At 39.2% G+C, this 25,605-nt stretch overlaps 1 protein-coding gene across 1 annotated transcript in view; it reads right to left on the bottom strand.

Annotated features, from left to right (window-relative positions):
- Window positions 1–11,037: 11,037 nt before the first annotated feature.
- The window catches only part of PLPP4 (phospholipid phosphatase 4), a 58,835-nt gene continuing 44,267 nt past the window's right edge, over window positions 11,038–25,605 (bottom strand). Inside the window, exons 6-7 of the mRNA XM_086752619.1 lie at window positions 18,977–19,147; window positions 11,038–14,071 (exon numbers count right to left, since the gene is read on the bottom strand). Coding sequence (XP_086608745.1) covers window positions 13,872–14,071; window positions 18,977–19,147 — 371 coding nt within the window. The 3' untranslated portion in view covers window positions 11,038–13,871. The remainder of the gene's footprint in view (window positions 14,072–18,976; window positions 19,148–25,605) is intronic.

Raw genomic sequence — 25,605 nt, 5'->3', positions numbered from 1 at the left:
GCAAGCGGCCTCTTGAGTTCCTTGTAGTCTTATGGCAAATCAATCTCCTCCTTCATTCACAGGTAGCAAATTTCCTGACTTGCTAAGTTGTAAAACAATTAGCTGACATTAATCTGGACCATATGGAAATACAGTAGGTGATTAGCAATTTCTTACACTGTGGAGGATATGGAAGTGTTTCCAGTTGTTTCTCATGTAACACACATGCTCAAGTGCAAGTTGTCTTTGTTCCTTTGTCTCCTAAGAAGAAATACCTGTTCAGTAGTCCCAGGTTCCAGGTCTATAGTGCAATGCATGTAGTTTTTTTCCATACTTCATGGCTTGCCTCATTAAAATAGAAGTGAAGTACTACATAGGGCCATAAAATGTCCATGACAAAAAAAAAAACCTACTTGGCAAGTAAAGTATGGTCACTGAGATTTAAAAGGAAAACAGCCCTGCTTCCACATTACAGTCTTGTGACTGACAAGAATTGGAATAAACAGAAGAGCTGAGGCAAACCATTTCTACCACATTCCTCACTGTCCCCAGAATAAATTGTCTATGTCCTGTTAGGTGAATGGTGTTAATCTACATTTGCTCCAGGGAGAGGCTGTTGGAGTGTGCCCTTGCACAGCAGATAAGATCGCCCTTCACTGAGGAAGCCTCTGGGCTCAGTCCAGCCATTCCCTAGCTCAAACTTTCAAAAAGATAAAACCTTTGCCTTGAAAGATTGCCTGAATCTCCCTTTTCTGCTTAGCAATGAAGAAAAGGCAGTCGAAACAAAGGCAGCCACTGCTTTCTGCCCCCACAAAAGAGAAATGCTCAGCTCAAAGCATCTCACTCAGCTGACAACTTTGTTCCTCCAGCCCAGTCCTCTGTGGTGGTTCCATTTCAATGAAACGAGATGCAACTCTGAGGTCAAGGCACACTTAAGTAACAGTAGGGTCCTGGCACACAGTCATCTAGCAGTGAAAAGCCCTCAGTTGTTCAATAAAATAATAAGAACAAGGTGGGGAGGGGGGCGGGGAGGGAACAAACCAACAACACAGCTCAAGAGTAAAACAAACAAACCAGGGAGTAACCCCATGTTTCATGTTGAAATTCTAATCAAGATTTTCACTTAGCACAAAACCTTAGGAAAAGTATAATAATATGTAAGATCAATAATTAATCTACTTGATTTTAAGCACCTGAAATAAAAGTTTATTTAATACCTAGCAATTAATAAAAAAAACTGTATGATTTTAACTAGACCTAGGCATTAGTACTTAGTGACTTGAGATATTCCAGACCTATTCCCTATATAAACACAGGGCTCATACAAGCTTTACCACTTTCCAAGGCTGCAGTGTAATTTTTATTGTTGCGGTGGTGTTAGAATGTCTTTAACTTTACTCTTCACATTCATTTGCTCTGTTCAAGCAGTTACTGGCTTGGCTACCAACAAAGATGCACTGAAACACATTTTGGGGAAGTTCTGGTACAGCCACTTCAACCACATTCTCCCACACTGGAGGCAAACCTTGGTCAAGGGAAGCAGCTACAGACTTGAAAAGTGGGTAGGTTTTTTGGTGGTTTTTTTTTTGTTTGGTTTTTTTTTTTTTTTTAGTTAATAGCTGTCAGTACCAGATCAAATCCGTGCTGAAGCTTTAGGAAAAGAGTAGCAGAACTACATATTCTTAGACAATATATGATTATATACCTAGTATTACATTCAACATGTGGAAAGTGATATGCATTAGACAACACAATGAATGGGGCTCCAGCAAGAAATGCTGGACATCAGAGTGGTACCTATGTAAGGGTGGCAAGTCCTAATGGTGCTCTCTCAGGCTTTTCCTGTAGAATAACAGGGTACTATTGTGCTAAGTGCAAATAAATTCAGTGGCTCTTCTCTAAGTTGATGGTATTGATGCAGCTCTAAATATTGTCTGAAATATTGCCGCACATCCAGTATGACATGCATATTTTCCATAGGAACAAACCATATGAAGGAGGAAAGCATTTTCACTGGACTCATTTAACCATAAAGAAACAGAGGGGAAAAAAAGAAAAAAGAAAAAAAGGTGTCTTCTATTCACTTTCTCCTAGGACACCACTTCTGTGGGGATGAACAGCCCTAAACACAAGAAATTAAATCTCTAACGAGCATTCTGATATCTGGTTATTGTCACCCTGGAAGGGTTAACTGGTGGGATTCTTTCGCTTCAGCAATTGCACTGCTGCAGATGAAGAGTTGAGGCTCGGCTGTTAGGGAGCCATGGGGGACCTCAGAGTACTGAGATGGCAACTTGCTTCTGTAGCATCAAAGACCTTGGTTGTAACAAGCACTGAACAGAGGAAGAAGGGAAAACAGCTCCTGCCTAGCTGAGTTTAATGCTAGAAGAAAAGGAAAGATGAGAGCTGCTTTTATCCCTCTAGCTCTTTCATGTCCTTCATCAGATGTTATCAGGAATAGAAATACTAATAACCTTTATAGCTGATTAGAAGTGATTCAACCCATGTGTAGCCCAGGCAGCTGTCCATCCCACCACCTGCATTTGCTGCGTAGCAGGAAAGAGCTAAAGACTGTATCAGAGCTCAAGTACCAGTGTGAATAATTGATACTAAGATTTGTTGAAATGGAAGAGTTTGACTGACCCACTTATAGATTTCAGAGACATTTCTCTCATGTGAAGAACTATTTTGAGTTTATGATGACTTGTTTAAGAATGTAAGCATGCCTGGCAGCTCACCACAGACAAATTTATAGAAAATAACACAGTACAGTACTCATAGTCCTCAGCTGTGTTTGGCCTCCATTAATTTCAGCAGTGATCAAAGGAAGCCCTGTTTCTTTAATGTCATTAGTTATGGTATAAGCTTTTCCCTATCAAGTACCTGAACAGATGTCTGTGTTCCTCCTAAAAAGAGTCAGGGGTTCACTTGCAGTCAAAGGTTTACGATCTCCTCCAGAGCAGTTTAAGTACAGAAGGGTCTGTTGACTGCAGAGAAAGCCCAGAGCCACCAACCCTCATTTAATGTCAGGTGAAGCCTGGCTCAGAGTCCACTTATATGGGCCAGTTCCAGCTTCTCTGAATAAAACCTGAGCTGCTCAGCTGTGTATGCTGCACTGCTGAAAGCAAAAAAAAAACAAAAAACAAACAAACCATCATTTAACTGAGATAGTACAAGCCAGTGCTTTGCAGAAGAATCTCAGTTTCTTAAATAGTCCCCTCCGGGAATCGCTGTTTGATAATAGCAAGCTATCACTGCACAGAAGAGATACTGAGAGCTCATTTAAAAACAAAGCAAAACAAAAAAGAATCAAAACACCCAAACACAACAACTAAAAACTCTTTTAACCATTTTTCCTCTGTACTAGCATTAGCTCACAGAAATTAGTGGGAGCACTAATGTAAGCATTTAGAAGTGACCCAAAACATAAACATGCAATTTAGCCTGAAGATAGACACGGTGTGTTTTATGAAAACACATCGCTGGACCATGAAATATCAGTTGTGATGCTACACCAAGGGCAGGGCTGGAAGAGGAGAGCATCTGTGAATCTCTCTCTACTTACCTGAGCATTGTGTGATTAGCTTCCTCCTTTGAGCCTACCCTTTACTCCTTTAACACGCTGAGAAGAGTAAATTATACCTCTCACCCTCCTCTGAAACTAAGTGAAAATGCCATGTGATAGGGAAGTGACAGAAAAGCTTTTAGTTGAGTTCAGCTGACAAGAAGATGCATTTTTGTCCTGGTCTCTCCTAGCAAAGCCATTGAAATTCAGGTCATAGAATTGTTTTAGCTCGTATTGTGCCTGTTAGTTCTGGTGTTTAAAGAAATTCTTCACAATCTTGATGTACCTAGGTGAATATCAGTATTGCTACCAGCAAAGATTTAGCAGAGGGAAAGCCAGTTTACAGTCCTTAACGTGTGATTTAGTTCCCTAGGTTCCAAGAGTGTTACGCATCACATACAATTCTGATCGTTAATGCCAACGGCAGCGACTCCAGCTATTTAGTGGATTATCACAAGATAACAAGCCAGTCTTTCCGTGATTTAACTTGTAAGTACCTTTCTTCCTAGCTACATTTATTGCATTATAAGTGATTTTTGTTGCGTAGCCATTACCAGTGCCATTAAACTCAGTAAGCCATCCTGTCGTGACTGGAGTTTTACAGGAGGATGTTAGGTAGTGTAAGTTTTCCTATTATTTTTAGGGAGAACAACATAATGGCAAAATATGTACTTACTTGCCTAACAGTTCCTGATGTAACTCCTTAGAAGATATTGTAAGCATTAAAAACATACAGGTTCAAGAAAAGTGGTTGACTTCTTCAGAAGAATCCTTCCATAAAAGTAAAGCTGGAAGAGATTAACAGCCTTGACTGGTTATAAGCCAATACACTTGACATTAGACACTAGCCTTTATTTAATGGCAGATAGGAATATGCTTAAGAACACAAACCCTGGTGCTTCTCCATCTATTAAGAGTGAGGAAAAATACATGAAGCTGAACAAAAGTTCACTAGGAAATCAACTCCACTTGTCCCCAATGCAGAAACGTTCCACAAACTAAGGGCCATCAAGAAGCAAAGTCAATTATTCTGCTGCCCCTTTATCAAAAGCCATTCTAGAACATCACTGCTTTAAACCATGCAGCACTTAAACTTCACACATTTCCAGCTGAAGTTCACTCACAATTAACTTATTTCCATTTACCTTGAGAAATCCCAAATAAAATAGAGGCCATTTTCATCTCTTAATGGAAAATGTAAATCCACTTACTAGCCACAAGTTCCTGCAACACCTCTTCTTACACCACAGACCAACTCTCTGATTTTTCCCTGAGCTCACCAGCTCTTAAAATGCTGATGCAGGAGGGTGGGGTTGTCTGGGATAGAGCTTGTTCTCCATTAGCATGAACGGGATACTCAGGTCAGCTGTGCTCATCCCTTTTTGAGGTTAGGAGCACAGGAGTTTTCTTTTAGCATTAAAAAAAAAAAGAGGGAACTCCAGCTGATCCTAAAAATAAACTGGTCAAAAATTTAAATGAAGCTATTCCCCATCAGAATAATTTACAGAAACAGAAGAGTTGGACTGACATTTTGTGGGAGGTTTCTCAGCCAAGGGTAGAGTTAGGAAAGGAACAAACTAGGAAGGAACAAACCACCTACTCAAAAGTAACCCTGTTACTGTGGGCATTTGCTTGAAATGAGTGGGTTGGATGCCTCGAAAGAGCAAGGGTGAAAATTGTTCTCTTCAGATGCTGGGAGATGTTTTATACACTGAGCTGTATGGTGACATCATAAGCTTCTTTCCCATTAAAATATTCCTAAAATTCTACATTTTATTAACATATAGAATTAAAACTATTTTCTAACCCATCACGCACTTGTGAAACGGAATTTCTGTTTTCCAAACAAGCCTCAGAAATGTGATCTCTGGCCCTTAGTTTCATGAAATGATCTGTTTGAAGGACTCAGCTCCAGTCTTTTCCACACTCACTGACAGAGGATGTTTTAAGTTGCTTTATCTTTGGTGGGCAATACTGCAGATATGAATTCCAGTACATTTAACTCCATAGACAGGCTTACACCTCTTAGATTAGAGTGACATGGTGACATTGCTGTAAGTCCTTTTCCTCTTCCTTTTTTTGCAGTGTTACAGTGGTTTCAAAAAGAATTTGCATCTGATTCTTGTATTGTGGCTTCAATCCCTTGGACTGGAAATGAAGACGAAATGCAGCTTGTGTACACAAGGGCTCTGTAATGTTGATAAGAAGCGATGTGCACAGAATACAGGCTAACACAACAGTATTGTGTATTCAGCCTGGCTGGTAAAGGAGAGAAATAGTGTTATTCAACAGTCTGTTGAGTAACAGTAAATGATTTGTAAAGATCGCCCTCAGTAAAGTGGGAACTTTTTTCTCCTAATGACACTGATAAAAGGAATTGAATACAAAGCTCAAGGAGATTTTTGACAATAATATGACACTTCGGTGAGAGTCACCTACTCTGTGTGTCCAGCAAGGGAAAACGGGCAAGGCTGTTGGGGCTAATAAGTTAAAATATTCCCCTGTTCAGATCTCTTCCAGCAATTATGTAATGGGAATATATCTTAATTAGCATCTCTTCACTCTTAATCTTCTGACTGGTGTCAGAAAGTCACTTTGAGAGTAATGCTAACTAGGCTAGTGGCAAAACTGGCCTTAGCTATGGTTCTCACATAACTCATTCCCATGATGGCAGATCAGCGCTGTCTTTATTTCACAGGCTGTTTCCATTCTGCTGCAGTGACCACACGTTAAACAGCTGGTGGTGGATGCCCCATCCCTGGAAACATTCCAGGCCAGGTTGGACGGGGCTCTGAGCAACCTGATCTGGTTGGAGATGTCCCTGCTCCTTGCAGGGGGGTTGGACTGGATGACTTTTAAAGGTCCCTTCCAACCCAAACCGTTCGATGATTCTATGATAGAAATACACTTCTAAGAGCAGTGACATCACAGTGCTGGAAATATGAAACAATGGGAATTGGAAAAAAAAATATTTCACAGAGCTTTTTTATTTCACTGAATAATACCAACAACAAAGTTTCATTAGACAGCAGTCTGAAGAAGAGCACCTTTGTTTGCTATGCTCTGTCTCTTCTTGAAGTAGCCCCATCAGGATTCACCCTGTCTTAAATGGATCACAAACCTGTGCCAGTCTGAGGATGGACTAAGAAGCTTTTTGTACCTCAGACGGCTCCAGAAGTGAAACATTAGCCTGCTGTGCATGTAAGTGTGTTTGCAGGCTGCCTTCTGAAGGCATCGTGGAGGAAGTGGGAATTTCTTTGAATTGTTGTCTCCAAACCAGTCACTCTTAGCATCTTGCAGATCAGATGTGCGTTTGCTCAACCTGTAACATCAAAAACGTGAAGAACAGAAATCTGCTTCAGCTTCAGCTGTGAATCAGGATAAGAATTCCCTCGAACTTGAGAGCGAAAGTGCATTTGGACACTTCTTTTTACTCATTACTGCTTCTCACTGCAATACTAAGAAGTGTAAAAGCCACTTCTTGGAAGCGCCCTGTGGCTTCAGCATGAGCGGTTTTGCGTAGCAGACAATCGCAACCCGAGTCCTGTTGGAGCGTGGTGGGATTCCGTTGGGTAATTCTGTAATGAGATCTGGTCCCTGAAGAGTTGCATTCTGTGTTGTGGGGAAAGGTTGTTTAAGTTATGTAAAGGCATTCATTGTACTCAGAAGCTTATAGATACTGATGCTTTTGAGAACTGGGAAAAAAAAAAACAAAACACAAAAGCTCCCTCTCCGGGATAAGTGGCTATGTAAGGGATTAATCTTGGAGGAGTTGTTATATACTCAGTTCTTAATATTACAAGCTATTCTGTTTTGCTGGCTTCCCGTTATTAATTTATCTTTAGCCCCAGTATGACTACTGCCACTCAGAGGTCTCAATTTCTCCATTTGTTGTTCAAATTAAATGGAGCTACTCCAGATTTTTCCGTTCCTGAGATTTCCAAGGTGCAGATGTAAACAGAGTTTTTCCTCACAGGAGCTTGCTTAGGGCAGCAGGGGCTGGGGAGGGAGAAAGACTTTGTTTTCCTGCTCACAGAGCAGGTCTGGAATGGGTTTCAGGTGGCTTGGGCAAATATTTCTGTTCTGCACGCTGGGTGCTGGAGAATAGCCCGGCATCGCTTCACCCAGGAGGGCAGGGAAGCGCGGGGTGGCCTCAAGTCACAGCGCTTGTGACGGTGCCAATGATCATCTCACTGGTGTCTCACGCACGCGGATCCCTCACTGTCAGCCTATTTATTTCATTTACATCAAAGAGTGGAAGTTAACCCAAGCAACTGATCCCAAAGTAACTGCTGGCTGCTTTCCCTCAGTGTGGAAATAACAGAGCTGGGAATGTTAGGCTAAAGCTTTCCAGTCTGTGAATTGAACCAGTGCCCCAAAGGAGGGGTGTCTGTGGTGTATGTCAAGCTGACTAAAGCTGTGACTTCAGAAAAAGGCAGTTTTCAAACAGGAACAAGAGAACATACAGCAAAACAACAGAGAAGACCACTTTAAAATCCTCTAATTAATGTAGAGGGGATGGAAGAGGGAGAGGAGGGAGACAGAGAGCATCCAGGAGCAGGTGTTTGTAGATGCTAGCAAACACTTGTCTTCTCCTTCCCTTCATCAGTAGAGTAGCTGCTCTGGAGATGAAAAGAGCAAGAAGGGACCTGAAGGAGCTCAGAGGACATGGAGGGGTAATTAAAAAGCACTTATACTCGTGAACAAGAGGCCAAATAAAAGCAAATCATATATAAACACTGGAATAAAAGAGCTTTGTTGTGCCTATCTACTCCTGGAAATAAACTTGTTTCAGACCACGTGAATTGAGTTTTCATATCGAGTGTTAAATTCTAGCAGGTCAACAGAATAGCAGATAGCAGCTGTAAAGCTGCAGTGAAATTAGGAGCTTTTTTTTTTTGCGAAGTAACAGAGAAATTCAGTCCAAAGGTTTAGGGTTTACGGAGCTGGTTGAATTGTGTTTCACGCTTGATATTCCGCAATAGCCATGAACAGGTCGAATGCATCGCTGTGTTGTTTTTATCAAGTCAAGGCATTGCGCGAGGATTTTCTATTTCATGCCCCATTCATACCTTGCCACACATCGTGGGCTACCCCCAAACGCTTCTTAGTTTTCCCTTTGGAAAGTCTTCTCAGAAGCTGGCAGCAAAATAATAATGAGCAGATCTTTACTTCTTTACCTTCAGCATAGTTCTATTGCAGCTCAGATGTCTTCAGTGTCATTATCTGGGTCCAAATAAGATCCAGATCTGGTCTGAATGCTGATTTCTTGGCTATCTCTGCAAGTTTAAGCAAAAATCCTGCAGCGCTCAGCCAGCGTACCAATCGTCTGTAAAAGGAACGCCAGCTCAATTCAGCGTATCGGGAATTTCCACCCAATCTTGCCATTTTAATTTCATACATACTGAGCAAGTTTTAACTGAAAGGCAAAATGACAATGTTTTCTCTCTGTTCAGAGCACGTTCCTGAGCAGGGAATGATTTGCGCACCTGTAGAACAGGAGTTGTCTATATAATAAACTGGAGGAAACTGGGTGTATCCGACTGGAAACTTCTAATTTAGTTTCAGCCGCTTAGGAGAGCAATGTAGAAATGACGCTCACCAGATAAGAACGGAGTGTGTTCTATAATCTCATAATCTGTAGATGAGATCATACACCTTGGAAAGATGGGAAAGGGTAATATGAAAAATATGCCTACAGGTTATGCCTGCGGGTGTTAATCCTAACTGTACATGCTTTAATTTTGCATTTTAAGTAGAGTCAATTAAATTAACTAATTTGGAACTACCACAATCTGATCTTTACATTACACAACTATACTGTTGTGTATTTACATCATTTTGTTCTTTCTGGACTTAAAGGATATTAGCATGGCTTTGAATTTTACTTTACCTAAAGATTACCAATCCTATTGATTGCATAGCTAAAAATAACATTTAATCAATATATTGTTTTTCTTTCTCTGCATAAAACTGAATGTTGTAAAGTTTGTTAATTTTTTTATTTAATTTATACTGTTCTGAATTCTTCAAAGTGTTCTTCACAAAGGGAGTTGCCTGTACATATGATTGCCTTTCCAAGATAATTGAGAAAAAGATTAGAGAAAAACACTGAAATACCTGGAGAGGATACGTAGACTCTTTGATCAATGAGAATTCTGGAGAAAAATAACAAGTGCTCAGCATTTGCTCTTGTGAGAAAGAAATTCTCTGTTAGACAGACATTCATGCAGCTTTTAAACCTCTGTTATACAGATGCACACTGGAGGTTTGCCTGCCCTGTTGAAATGGTAACTGTGAATCCCTACATCACGGAATGGTTTGGGTTGGAAGGGACCTTCAAAGCCCATGCAGTCCAACCCCCCTGCAAGGAGCAGGGACATCTCCAACCAGATCAGGTTGCTCAGAGCCTCATCCAACCTCGCCTTGAATGTTTCCAGGGATGGGGCAATCATGCTTCTTAAGACAAATGTTCAGGCACACAAGCCCGAAAACTTGGTTTAGAGCACACCCATAACAAGCCAACTACTGCAATATCATGTGTGTCTGGTAAGGAACTACAGGATCTCCTTTCCACCTTTAAGTTGGTAAAAGTTTACTGGAAGGAAGATCCCACCTGCAATGACAGAAGACCAAAATCTCAAATTTTGCTTTGATAAGAGTGCTATTGTGAAGTAACGCCGTGCAATATAGCAGTGTTTATACTCGTAAAAATGTAACAGTGTGAGAAAAAACTATGTGATGGCTTTATTCTGCCTCCTGGATGTGATGTGCTTAGTGATGCAGAGCAGTTCCACTGAAGTCAATGGAATTTTAGTACCACAAAACAAAAATAAGGCACTATTTTTTTTTCTCCCCAATCCATAGCACAGTAGTTTTTGCCATGGAATGAAAGAAGGAAAATGAGGTTCTCATATCAAAATAAATAGAAAGAACTTGCTGTATGCACAGGGAAATAATAGATGACCAAATCAGACTAAATTGCACACAACAAAATCTGGGAATGAATAAGCATAAGCACTCTAGCTCTATTCCTAACACCTTTCATGAGATACACATTCACTGTGGGGACATTTTGCTGACTGGTTCACAATCTTACTCTTCTCTTGGTTTCAGGATATTTCTGCTGTGTTAGATTAGATTTTCTTATCCTTTTCTAGTCTAACCACATTTGTGGTTAGACAATAATACTGGGCACTCCCAGTATTATTTGAGATACGGAATTTGACAGATGGAAGGGACCTGTTGCAGTTTAGGTGGTTAAGTATTTCAAAACTTCATCCTTGCAAACTTACACTGTATATTTTCCTGGATGAAATTTGGATAGCGTATTTTGGCTATCACATAAAGAGGAAGGCTGTGGTATCAGTTGTTTATCAATGACGTAGCCTCGTGTTTTGTAGGCCTTGTTTTTTGTAATACTCCACATGGTTTATTAATGAAACTAACTCGGTAACTTTTATTTCTCTCAAAAAAAAATGATAACACAGATGTACAAACCAACATTCATGTGTTGTTTTATTGGTGCGTTACAACATTACATTTCCTTCACATTGAGAAAGCATGAGATTAAAATACATTGATCCACAAAAATGCCTTCCCTACACTGACTTCGCACTGCTAATTAGAGCACATACAGATCCCTCCACAAGTTTCACTTCATTAAGTCTTTCCTAATTTTAATTACATTTTAATCAAAGCTTTACATTGTCAACTTTGTGACTTCCAATTTAATTATTCTCATTAAAATATATTCTTAACTGCTTTGAAAAGTTCACCAATTACTCTTGCCATGCAAGTATTTATGCTTCATTACGCTTCATATTCCAGTCTTTTAACAACCACTCCTCATTTGAGGGCTGTACAAGCTTTCCCCATCCCAAAGAAGATAGCTTGTTTGTATCAAAAGCCATTAAAATACTGGGAATGTGTACAGCACAGTTAGGAGGCCCCACTCATTTTTGAGAATCAGCCAGATCTATAGAAAAACATGCAAAATGCTCTATGTATCTGTATTAAACTGCTAATTTTGACTTAAGATTTTTTTTTTAACATTTGCATATAACCTGGAAGACTAGGGTTCCTGCTAAAAGAAAAAGCTAATGGGTAAGCCCTATACAATGTAAAACGCAACACCCTTACTCTAGGGCTGTCATTAATCCTCCCATATGAAATAATAGAAAATTATATCCCTGTTACAGAATTCTGTAAGATGGTTTAAAAACTTTGTAGAAAGAGTAAAGCTCCACTAAACTGTGTGGATTTCTAGAATAAGACCTTAATTACACTAGAGGACTGTTCTGCCAAATCCAGTGCAAATGCAATGCCAGAATAATTTTGCTTTGCTGATGCTAGTTTTGTGAACTCACATACATACACCAGCAAAACCAGTTACATTTGGGTAACTGTCTCTATTCTAGAGCTCAGAATACTGTAACTGTCTGTAAAAAATCCTACCTCTAACTGACGCAGTCAAATTGGTATCAGTTTTACAAGTAGATCAGGCCTAATTTCTACAGAACCCTAATGGGTTTATGTCTATTACATTCTGTTTTTAATATAATTTCCTATTTATAGTTATTTCCAAATATCATATGAGTTTATACATAGTAAGGTTGCATCCTCTTGCACACAATTATTACATTTCTTTTTAAAGGGATTCCGATTTACTTGCTTTCTATAAAAATTCAAGTGTTGCCAATCAGGAAGCAGCTCTTCTCAAAAAAAATCTACAAAGCTTACCTTTGAGAAAAGTAAATTACAAGCCTTACATAAAGACATTGAGCTGTTAGAATCACAAAATGCCTACAAGGCCAATACATATTCCAACAGGAACACATAAATTGTAACTATGGCAGCAGTCTCTTCCAGTCTAAAGCACCGTAATAATGGTCGTTGATCAACGTTATCTTGATCGCTTTAACCAGTGGCTCGGGCTGAGAAATGTTCAATTGCCAAGATGTGGAATATTTGCCTGCATTTTCATAGGATATCTAAGAAAAAAAAAAAATCTGGAATCTGACATTCTGCCATCCAAAGGTACATTATTTCACAGGAATGTGATGTATACTGCATAGTGCATACATAACAAAACAGGATCCCACCAGTAATAAATTAACTAAAGTCATACACTTAGTAATCTCCATACCAGCAGTGGTCTGATTCAGGTGAGTTTCCATTCAGGTACCAAGCCAACCTTCGCAAACACCATGCTCAAGAACATGATCAAAACGTGGAATGGGTCTAGTGGAAAACTGTCTCCAGCATTCCTCTGGATATGTTACAGTGCTGGAGACCACCACAAGCATTCATGATTGTGCACCCAAAAGTCACAAATGAAAATCTTTGCATTTCTTTAGATCACTAATGCTGCAGTGAGTCACTACACAAGAATGAACATGACACACCGAAATTCACAGAAAACATTGTGTTTCTTTATCCTCACAGTTTTAGGATTTTTAAAAATTTGAAGACTTCAGCTTGTTGAATGCCATGGGTGTTCTCATCTTTAATTTTGTTTTGACGATAATTACTGTAAGAGCTCTCCAAAAATTGGTAATGATGTAATATCAAGTTTCTAATCCATCCTATGAACATATATTGTAAGCTGATAATTTTAACAGTGTGGAATTCCTTGAATGTTAGAATCATCCTGTGAAACTACTAATGCACGAGGCTTGGCTCTTACAAGCACTTAACTCCTACCTTTCGGCTGCTTGATCATTAGTAGCTCACATTGACATCGTCAAAACTTGACAATTAATACAAAGTTTACAAGCATGTGGAGATTTTTTTTAATGTTAGAAGGCAACAAGATAAACATAAGGATGATGCCTTAACTTATCAAATTACATAAAGAAATGGCTGGCCACAACAGAGTCTGAACATCTGATGAAAAATGCTGTGTATACTCACCACCCACCAAAACCAATGAGTGCTGAAGATGACCAGAACTTTCTGGGAAACACTCGGTACTTCAGAAAATCTGTTTCCAGGTCTACTATATCCTCAACCACATTATCTTAAAATTACTCTCTTAACCGTTCTCCACATAGGATTATTTTTATTAATGTTCTTTCCTCTTCCCTCAAGAGTCTATCTGCTTGCAGTAGACTGAAAACAGATAATTCAGCAAGTCAATATGAACTGACAATTTAACTTTAAAAGTATGATGATATTATGGAATTAAAAATAAAATATTTAATTTCTCTTTATAAAAAGGAAAGAAACAAAGGAAAAAACATGTACAGTAAGAAACATTGTGTTAAGAGACTAGTTTGGAGGAAATGTGAGAAGGCTAAAAGTTCATTCTGCACATTTCTTAAAGTCATACGGGACCTTCAGTTATTCCCTCTAGAGGCAGGCCAGTAGCGTTATCTGCTGTAGGTCTCTCTTCTTTCTTCACAGCGTTCTGATCTAGCAGGCTGACGTAAGATTTATGACAAGCTGTATTACCCAAAGGAGGGTAGTGTTGTCTGTAGCAAATATAAGCAAAAATGAGGCCAATGATCCCTCCAACGAAAGCATCTAGGTAAGAAAAGCAACAAAACCAAAGCATGTTACCATGGAAAGGTTAGCCAGTAGTGACAACTGTAAATAGAAGACATTGGGTTGACCTGGAAGTGTTTAACCCAGAAAATGTGAACTTCAAATTTTCATAAAGAATTTGGAGCCAAATATCACAATCACATAGGACACAAAATCAGTATTTTGTTGGGGACATCTCCAACATTTTGAATACCCAAAATGTAGATGGTTGGCTATGTTTCAGGAGATGAACAAGGGGGCAGAACAGCCTCCATGGGGCATTAAACATTCATGATGTTCCAGCTCATCGTTGACCAACATTTGTAGGTAGGTCAGGTAAATCATGGCTCCCGGTTTGCATTCTCATTTACAATGACCACAACAAGGTTTTCTAGTTATGAACAATACAGCTGAACTACGCGGTTTACAGCGTCCAGAGCTCTCCCGCTGACAGGTCCACCTCGAGCTATTGCACTGATAACAGTCTGCTCCTTGTCTCTGCCCAGGTACCCCCAGGAAAAATGGCAGCTAAAGTGCCAGATCTACTCTGTTATATTCCGGCAGGCGTTCTCCAATGCAGTCAGGGAGCACGCAGGATATAAAATGAAAAATTATCTTCCTTCAGGAAGCGGGCCACTAGAACAATGCATTTCACTTGCAGCTCCTGAAAAGCCTCTGAGAAAGACAGCTGTCAAGAACAATTTCAAGCTGGGTGAATTCTTTCTAAAAGCACCTGGAAGGTCAAAGACTAAGCATGGCTATTAACTGCTTTAACACCTTTTGAATATCTTTCTTTGCTCTTTACTATCCCATACTCCTACCAGAAAATAAAATAAGATTTAAAAAGGCCATTGTATGAGATATTTGCAGCTCTCACACATGCGCAATTTTAAGTTTTCCATAGGAACTGCATAGTACCTGAAGGGCAAGAGGATCCATTCTGTGGCCAAGTTCTCTCTGCCTCATACCAATATATTTGCCTGATCTTGTGTTTCATTTCCAAGCAACAAGAGCAAAATTTCACTGAAAATCACAGTGACTTTGAAAGCCTCAAATTTGAACACAAAAATGACACGGCCTAGAATACGACTTGACACCATGTTTTATTTTAACAAGACTTACCAAGCACCACATAATCTGCATATACCTGTGTTTCCATATTTTACTTCCACTTACAAAGAAACCACAGTGTAATAGAAATGGTGAATCATTTAGTTTAACAACAAAGAAGGGTAAATCCATACAAGTTGTTTTTGTCTATAATACTTAAATACAGATTAAATGCTCTAGTTTGTCAGTCTAGTCTATATTAGAACAACGACAATGCCCCCATTTCTTTCAAAACACTTATACACAAATTATGCAGCTCTGGGCCTCAGTTTGGGCACCACAGTAATACAAATTCACTACATGATTTATGCCAAAGATTTCTAGCTTACTGACCTTGACTTGGGGTAATGAGCAAACACACAGGCAGCTATTTTAACTCCTGTTTGTGAAGATAACAATTCTGTGTTTTGTTTGAGTTCATGATAGCCACAGCTCCCCCCTATTTTTTTTTTCCTTTGCCCATAAAGGAAAAAGAATATGCTTTCAGTTTTCATTTATCTCTACTTTTTTCATAAAAAAATTCTACTTATTTAATGAGTAAATTAACATTTTCAGAGTTATAAGCCTGTACAGAGATCTAGGGACTTAAAATCAGTCAATACATCCAGAAGTCATAATGAAATATCCTAATATTCACCAACACTAAGATCTTGAATACTACATTCTCTAGCCAAACTGAAGGGAGCTCATTAAGCACTCATAATATTAATATTCTAAGCCCACTCAATGGCTTTTAAATGTAAGGATACTCCACTGCATCTATCACCTAAAGTATGTTAAGTCTTGGACATTATAGTGATTGTCCTTGTTCATTCCCCACAGTATAGTTAAGACTCTATCACAAAGCTACCATAAGTAATTTAACACAATTAGTTGACTCTGCTAAGTATAAAAGATAAGGCCTGAGCTTCTGTGCTGTATGTTGCAGAGTGAACTAGTCTCTCCCTCAAGAAGGCAGTTCTTTCAGGTAAAAGCACAGGTCACTTGCGGAATGATGTCTACTAGCATTGTTCTTACCTTGGCAAGAGCTGCATTTTCAGCTCCATCTCCTTAAATTTCAAAGACAAAAATGTGAGCTGCTGTAATGGGCACAGTCATAACCTCTTGGGTGTAGTTTTCCTCTATCATATATAAAACACATCATAATAATCTGCCTCATAGCACATGTTTCAGTACATAAAAAATTCTTACTCTTGGCAAGAGATAGTACACGCTGTAAACATGTGTTCACAACTTGAGTGTAAACCTGTACACCCCCATCCACATTCATTCACACTCTTCTCTCTGTTTAACAGAGTTCAACTCAGCAAAGCATCACACATCGAGCGTGAGATTTGTAACTGTCTCTGTCCCACCTGCCAGCCCGGCGAGGCACGCGCCTCACCTCCAGCAGCTCTGTGCTGGAGGCTCTCTGTGACTCTGAGCATCGGTGAGCAAAGAAGAGTCAGGAGCCCCGTTAGAAGACAAAATATCTGCAGGAAATCAGGGGACTCCTTAAAGAATATGTCACAGCTAATGGTTGGTGGTTTAGCAGCTAGGGGAGAACAGGACGCTGCACAAACACAAAAACCAGAGCAAGAAAAAGCATGGATGAGTCTTGCTCTGGTATGCTGACTGCTATATGAGATAAGAAAGTGCTCTGTCCAGTGGGACAGAGATATGCTGTACTTAATTGAAACTATGTAGAGGAACCAACAGAATGATGCGTGTTAGGTAAACAATACATAACCAGTATGAACCAGATAATTGAAAGGAAGACTCAGGACCTTGAGGGGAGTATAATTTGCCAGGCCAGCATTACCATACCAGCAATACCACATAAAGCCAAGATGACCTACGTAACAGTATTAGAAATGCCGAGTCTGGTATTTCTGATAGGGATATGGGGATAAATGGGAAAAAGCAATTACAGGCTGGTTTACTTGGGAGGAAACATGAGCTAAGAAAGGCAGGTACAAAGGTGGCAAAAAGCAGGTCAAGAAATGGTAAAAGAACTAATAGGTAGTAGGATTTTCTGACAGTGGAAGTGCAGATGCTGACAGACAGTAGTGAACTGACCTGTGGATGCCGGAGGGAAGCCATGTGGACAACCTGCCAGAGTCTCCACCAGGTCCATGTCTGAAAGACTGACTGTGGGAGGGTAAGGCGTGATACAGTCCTGACTGAACAGAACAAAGTCCTAGAATGGTAACTTAATAATGTAGTGTGTAATTAATAAATAGCATAGCCTTCTATATCAGTTACGTCTCACACCTGAATTTTAAAGGACTCTGAGACAACAGCCTTCCTGTGACAGATGCAGCTGGTCTGCATGGTGTTGGACTCCAAAAGTGCCTACACCTGAGGGAAGAGAGGATCCTGTGGCATAGCCCTGAAGCTATGACAGTCAGTGCTAGTTAATGCAACCTCACTAAGAAACCTCCTGAAAGGCATCTGCTCTAGTTACATTGTATTATAACAATGCTTCATTTACATAAGAATGCTCACAGGAGATGAAGATGCAACGTTTCCACTAGAAACAATAAGTAAATGAAAAAGAGATGAGGATTAAGCATCCCTCAGATAGTCGATGTTCCACTTAAGAGTATCCCCTGTTGTTCATGATACGTAGACTTTTAAAGATGCAGGTTCATCCAAGAGCAAAGATTTTATACAACTCACCTACATATCAAATGCTGCTGTCTTACAAGCCATTTCTCATTCTGTCAAAAACTGTCACTCCCTCACAAAGGTAAGATTTAAGACTGTAGGGCATGTTTCTCCAGCTTTGTGGATGTGCTTTATGATCGGGAAAGATGCTGCATGCTGCTTCAGTGACCTACTCATTCATTTGAATACATTCAGCATTTATTTGCAGTTACAAACTAATGAGTATGCATCAGTAGCACATGTATGGCACCATACTGAATCCACCACGTTAATATCTAGTCAGTATAACAAAATATCAGCCTCACAGTATTTGCAGCCCAAAGCTATGGAAAATAATTTTTAATAGGATGCAAAGAGAAGATGAAATATTTCTCTTCCTTAAGTAGGATCTGAGCTTAGAAAGCACAGAACTGACCCTGGGACCAACTACTACCTTGGCCAGAAAAAATTTAGAGAACAGAGAATATCAAACTTTGCAGAGAGGTTTTTCAGTGTTGGCAGAATCTATTACAACCTGTCCTATGTATATTGGTATCTAATGTTTCTATACTTCTCAAGGAAGGTTCACAAATGCACTTCATGACCAATATACTTTGATTTGAATGGAAAACGATGCATTATGTCATGTGCATCAAATGACCAGGATGTAGACAAATGAATGAGCGCATCTTTGCAGTGACTAGCTACACACAGGTGCTTCAGTCTAGTCTAATGCACGTGCAACCACGTATCAGCAATCACTCACGTACCCAACAGGTATCCAGCAGGTACCTAGAAAAGCAGGAGGCAAGGACTAGGCCACATGACAGAGCTACTCTGACGGGCCAGATCCAGCCTACAGCTGGTCCATCCACGACAGCTATGGCACTGGTGTACATTTGTAAAAAAAAGATGATGCAAAAAAGCCACTGATGTAGATTTGTACATAAATATGATGACATACGTTATGTATATAAAAATACAGAATGGCACTATTTTCAGACATTTAAACCCTCAGCATCAGTCCAGGAACAAGGAAAATCTATAGCATACTATCATGTTGTAACTCGTGATTTCAAGGAGAAAAAAAGGTTAAAGAAATACAAGGCTAAATAAAAAATAAATAAAGAAAGAAATAAAGAACAAAAAGGTATCTCCATAGCTCACCTTGCCAGTGATGTTTGTAATCACACATTCGTGACAGGGCAATCATCATGGCACAGTAGAGTGGGAGAATTGCTGCACAAAGCCGCCAGCTCTTCCCTCGGCCATTTTCTGTGAAGCAGTGCAACTTTCCAGCTAAGTAGAAGGTGGTAAAGCCAAGGCCTGAAAATGCAACTGAAAGAAAAACACATAATTACAGTATTTTGTCATTAACACTGCATGATATTATCCTTTAAGATCTGACAGCAAGATTCTCTTACTGCAGAGAATTCTTGGGACTTTCTAGGGTGACATTAGAAGCTAAGGTAAGTTGAGAAGATACAGCTGCAAAAAAATTAACAGAGTTTCACAATTTCAATGGTGATTCCTATGTAACCATACAGATAATGCTGTTATAACTTAGTATTTTAAAGGGATGTAGCAAATTGCCTAGGTAGAGAGTTTTTTTGGTTTGGTTTTCTTGTGGTTTGGGTTTTGGTTTGGTTTTTTTGTTTGGTTTTTTTTTTGTTTTTTAATAAAGCAATCATAACCTTACAAACTTTAAAAAAAACACAGTTCTTTGGGGGCTGAATGAAAACAGGTAGTCTCCCACAAGATCCATGACGTACATGTGTTCTCCACAGCAGTGGTGTTACCTATGTAGCAATGCAAGTAATCAGGCAAGTGACCACTGTAAGGCAAATAATCTTCCTTCTCATGGATACTCAGCTTTCACGTAACCTGACATGTCTGCAAATACTGTGGTACCTCTAGATATTCACCTGTCCAATAGCAATTTATTTTTTTTTTTTTTCCTTTATCAATTTACCTTTTTCCTCTGGTGGAGATGCTGGCTGTGGAAAGAATTCCTGATGTTATTTGCACATTAAATTAAACATTTAGGTAATTTTTTTAACTTGAGTCACAAAAGCTCTTTCATGTTTAACCTTCAGGTCTAAAAATCAGGAAAGATGTGCTGTTCTAGAAAGATACAATTCAAAGCAGAAAAGTATTCAGTCAGTTTGTAGTGCAATTGAGTCACATTTAAAATCAGATTTTTAGGTTCCATTAACCTGTTTCTACAGAACATGCACAGCTGGCAGTGACGACAGAACTCAGGCACCAAGTTTCTGTACTGAACTTTTCCTCTTGCAGCTGTTCACCTTCCAGAGAGATACTGGATAGACTTTTTCTTTTCCAAATATGCATTTTTAATTACAAAACAAACAAACAAACACAAAAAATCCCAAAACATTTTAACTTCTTTTTTTTTTTTTTTGCTGTAGGAAAATTTGTGCTGTGGCTGATGGATAGCTCTGTGAAACACATATTCTATTTTCTCCACAAATGTCATACTTAATTTTGCTCCTGACTGCAGCCATCAATCAGAACATAAGCACATAAACCACAGACAGCAAAATTATAAATAATTTTATCTTTGTGATATCTAAACACCTCTTTGGTGTTTATCTTTGTGATATCTAAACACCTCTTCAGGAGGTAACAGGTCACATTCATAACACATAATTCTGTTCTGATTCTGCTATCACTGAATTTAATGGGAAAATCACCATCAGTGTCAGGTCAGGTATGTATCTTTTTTTCTGATTTCCTGCTAGGGCTTTTCAGATGCCCTTCTCCCCATGTTCCCAAACACTAGACATGATAAAGTAATTACTTTGTGTTCTGCTGATAAACCTACAGGATGGTCAATTTTAGCTGACAGTACAATGGAGTGGTTTCATAAGTTTATACCGCACAGCTGTGTGAATGCAACTACTGAAGATTTGCATTTCGTCTTCAAACACACAAATCAATCACTTCTTGAGACTGGATGTGGCAGAGCAAGATAGAATGCTGATCAGTCATCAAACTAGTATATCAAGTAGTATATATTGTTTCCTAGAAGCTTTTTCAATGAGTGCTGATCCCATGCTTGTCAGAAGACAGTGGGAAGCAAGCTTTAAAATATAACAAACAATCCTGAATAAATAAAAGATTTCTTGCAGACTGGATTACTTCCTTGTGTACAGACCTTTAGGAGTCATAGAAACTTGCTTTGCCTTTCAGACTATCTACTGGACAAGAAGAAATCATTTCTTCTGAAATTTCTATGTCATAGTGTTCTTGAAATGAACGTATTTTCTGAAGAGCAGCATGCCTTGCACAGAAACAGTCTATGGCCACCACAGAAAAAGAATTAATCCATGATCCTGGCAACATATCTCAGAAAACTGGAATACCCACCTCCCCTTTCCAAACATCCTCTCCAACTCTTAGTACTTAGACTGACACACTTCAAACAACAAATAAACATTTCTTCTTTCCAGTGTAGACTTGTGCCTCACACATTTGTTAGATTAGCCACTGGAACAGGACAAGAGACAATTCTGCTCTCTTTTGGGCTCTTCCAGTTGCACTAGATAACTTCTGTGGCATTGTCTTTTGTATCAACGACCTGTAACTCTTTATTGTTGTTGTTTTTTTCATGGCTGACACTACACATTGGCATCTGCGTGAGCAGATAGAGGTTCCCCATTTTACAGACCTTTGGATCTAGAACCATGTATAAACTTATCCAACACAGCGACAACAGGACATGTCTGCATCATTCCATCTGCCAGCTGAGTAAACGGAGTGAGCAAAACTAAATCTGTCTTGGACGTTCAATATCAACTGCAATTCTGGAATGAATACTTTCAAAGACTTTCTCTCTAAAATTAGTTTTATTTTCCTATTTCCATTTCCACCTCAGGTTATTATTTTCAGCTCTTTAGATGATGAACTGAAATCTGAAGACAGTATTTCCAGGCAGAAGCGTCAAGTGCTTTGTGGCTTCATTTTCAGGCAATCTACAATTGCTGAGCAATTTACCAGGCTTAAAGAAATATTGCCCAAACTATAGAGTAGGTGTTCAGTTCACACAGACTTGTAGTTAGGATTACTGGCATTTCCTAGGAATTTTTACCAACCAGCCCTCTTTGGAGACATTGACACAAATGAAATAAGAAAAATCAGTCAATTTAGTTTAAAACAAGGTTAACTCAAGATAGATGTTCATGCAAATGATAGATACAAACATTTAATTTATTTTAAGCGTTGGATGAGGAGAAAGGAATGAGTGAAACACACTGTATAAAGAAATTAGATATTTTAAACAATTGCTGTAGCTAACTCAAATCAAAGTCCTGATGCTACAAGTTGCTGAACACAGGAAAACCTCTCCTGAGACAAGCCATGTGTTCTGTGAAAACCTGGCACATCATCTACCCAAGGAGTTCATGTACTAAGCCCTCATCCTTCAAATGGATCAAAGGGCGCAGAACCTCACCACCATGGAAAACCTTGAAGGGGATAATGGCACCCTGTCAAGGTACCAGGTCCAAGCCCTACAGATCTGATGAGTAAGCAAGCAGCAGACCATTAAAAAAAAAAAAAAAAAAAAAAAAAAAAAAAAGGAAGAGTGGAAAAAAAACCCCAACTGAATAGGTTTTCAGAACTAACTGGATAACTGTAGATGTCTGTGTGAAGATAAGGAAATGTTGCTTTGACATTTACATCCTAACAGTTTAGGAATTACCAACTTAAGAGTGTGCCTTTCACCCTGTTTTGTGTAGCTGGGGTATCTGGAACTTATACTGGAAGGCATGTTTTAAGACTATACCATAATGGTACTTGAAGCATGTCAAAAACCAGCTTCCTCTGAGCATTATCATTACTGGAATAAATAAAACTATATTAGAGTCAATCTTTTAGTTTGTTTCTATCACCTCCTTTAAATAAAAAGTGTTCACAGAAGAAACACAGACAATGACAGCATCTGGAGACACTGCAGACCCCACCCTGACATCTGATTCTCTCCAGACAGGGGATTTAGGTGAGTTTGAAAACCCATACAGACCAAACTGATTACCAAGTTGAAATGCATAAATTGAGAAAGTGTAACCAAGAATCTGATCTAAAGCACCCCCAATAAATTGTTCATTAAAAATGTAATTGCTTTTGTGAGTGTTTTCTGAAAACTAAACTACCCCGTGAGGATCTTCAGCTTCTCAAGTTTTAACGGATGCTGTGCTAAGCACGCCATACACGTCTTCTTTACACTAAGAAGTCTGAGCTGAAGAAAAAATCCTCAACTTAAAATGGCAACAAATTATGAATCTGCAAAATAACCCTTCAAATAGTCTCTGTAACAATCAGAGAAAATGATCCATCTCTTTGTCTGCAATGCTGTATACTTGCAGTGATTACTGTATGTTTTCCAAATGCAAACACATACTATTCATCACCGGGAATGCATAGCAGCCTACCACAATTTTAGCTAGGGCTACTGGTTAATGTTTTCAGTTTCACACTGTTCAAAGACTGAAATATTTATTTTTCCTTCAGGAAAAAAGGTAAGATACTAAATGGATGCATAAATTTTAATGCTGAAATTCAATTCAAAGAGGATTTTATAGAAGTCCCAGAGAACATTTTGAGCTTATTATCACAGGCAACCTTTTTTTTTTTCTCCTCCAAGTGGGACAGTCAATCACCTTCCCTTTGGCTGAGCTTTATTAATTTCTTTTCACAAAGAAAGACAGTTCAGCAGAAGCAACATGAAAAGCACATCACAAATTACAAGTGTATGCAGGGACTTGTGAAACAAAAAGGAGATACTGGAGATAGAGACATGTTAGAACAAAAATAGACCTACATTATCTGAAAAGCAAGTAACCAGAGTATTACTCATTAAGTTGTTTTTGCAGGACTGTCACAGGGAATTCTCGTGAACCTTTTTTATTTTTTCTGACATATTTTATTTTCATGCACCTTTCAAGATACCTCATTACACCTGGAATATCTAAGGTGGTCTCAGGATGCATCTCATTGCTACCAAAAAATGAGAACTAAGTTCTGATCTCTTCAGTTAATGATGCCATTTACAAAAAGTCCTAAAAGTGAACCTGTTCCATAGCCTGCTTTGCCCTTTCTGTGAACAGAAACCTTGAACAAATCCCTGTTCTCTGAGAACACAGTAAAGACAAGCCTAAAGGGGCTTAGATACTGGTATTACTTTGGAGATGAGGGGTCAGCACTTGTGCACTAATCAAAGCAGCCTTAGCATTAACAAAAGCTACAAGAGACTGTCGTGTAAACTCAGCCCTCATCATACAACCATATCAGACTAGAAAGATTTCTCTCTCTGCAAGGTATGTTTTTTGTTTACTCTTTACTTACTGCAAAGATCTCATGCTTCTCAACTACACTTGGTGAAGTCAGGTCCAACTAACGAACCTGAACCAGGTTTAAACCTAGGACAGAATGACGTCAGGATGCAACTGGTCCTTGACCACACCCATGATGGTGCTGCTCTAGCGTGGTCCCTGCCTAACGCACTCTTCTCCTTAGAGGCATCAGGAATACCAAGTGCTGACTGAACTTTTTTTTTTTGCTTGATCAGATGTGCACACCTTTATGAAATAAAGTCCCGATACTACATCTCTAGTTTCTTGAGAAAAAAAAAAATTAATACTGAGATAAGAGTTGCCAGGTTAATTCCAACAGGTCAGTACTAATTAAACAGCTACAACTCTGTCAACTATCAATAACCAGAGAATAAAGGTATCTTTCTGCTAGACCTTAGCATAAATACAGTATCTATCCACAAGGTTTAGCTCATCAGCTCTCCAACTTTAATACAAATTATTGTCACCGGGGGATTTATGAGATATCTAACAACAAGTAATTCCTTGTCAAGAGCAATTTTTTCTCTCCGGTTCAACATTGGAAAATACCAAATCCCACACAGTGGATCAGGGTAACTTCTTGCTTCCTGCTTTGCCATACATATGCCATCAGAGGCATCCTTGATACCAGATCACATCCTGCTCAACTACTTGTCTTCCCATTCATCATGCCAAGTATTTGTATCATTCTTTCAGGGATGTGCATTTAATTTAAAATTTCTTTGAAGCATATTGGCCCAAGCATACAGATTAGCATGTAAAACACAGTTAAAAGACATGCTGAAGAGCACCTTGATGGACAGGAACTTTTTACAGTGGAGGATAGGAATGCTTCTGTCAAACACACGGCACAGCATGGCAGGCATCAAGGAGTTTGCTGGATCAGACTAGTGTTAGCACTCCTGCAAATAATCTCCCTAAATACTTCAGAAAGAAACTAAGGAAACCCCAAGACTATGCACAGCCAGAGCAGTACGGGTTATAAGATCTCTGCTTCTCTTTTCATGCTGTGAGACCCAGCAGGCATAGGAAAATGTTATTTATTCCTGCTACCCTGCAAAGTGCAAAGCAATGAAGCCTGATCTATGCACCATTTGTAAGAGGAACTTATCATTGGGAGTTTTACGTAAAGAGGAGGAGTTTTGGGGGAAAAAAAAGGCAGGCGATATGAAGCCTTCTTCAACCACACTTTAAGTGGCAAAGTGAACCAGGACACCAAGAGGAGAGCGGCTGCACAGCTGCATTAAACCATCACTGAGGTCAATGCTGGGCTCCGGACTTGTAAATAACTCGAGAGAATCATGGACTGGAAAGTGGGTATCTTCGTTTCCAACCCAGTCTAGATCCTCTGAAGATAGCAAAAATAAAGTTGCTATCCATTTTGGAGTACACAATAGAACTGGGATTATTCTCTTTAATCAT

The sequence above is a fragment of the Chlamydotis macqueenii genome, chromosome 7 (assembly GCF_036417535.1).
Source record: "Chlamydotis macqueenii isolate bChlMac1 chromosome 7, bChlMac1.mat, whole genome shotgun sequence".
Taxonomy (NCBI): domain Eukaryota; kingdom Metazoa; phylum Chordata; class Aves; order Otidiformes; family Otididae; genus Chlamydotis; species Chlamydotis macqueenii.
The sequence above is the reverse complement of the archived record's forward strand: the minus strand, read 5'-3'. Positions and strand labels throughout refer to the sequence as shown.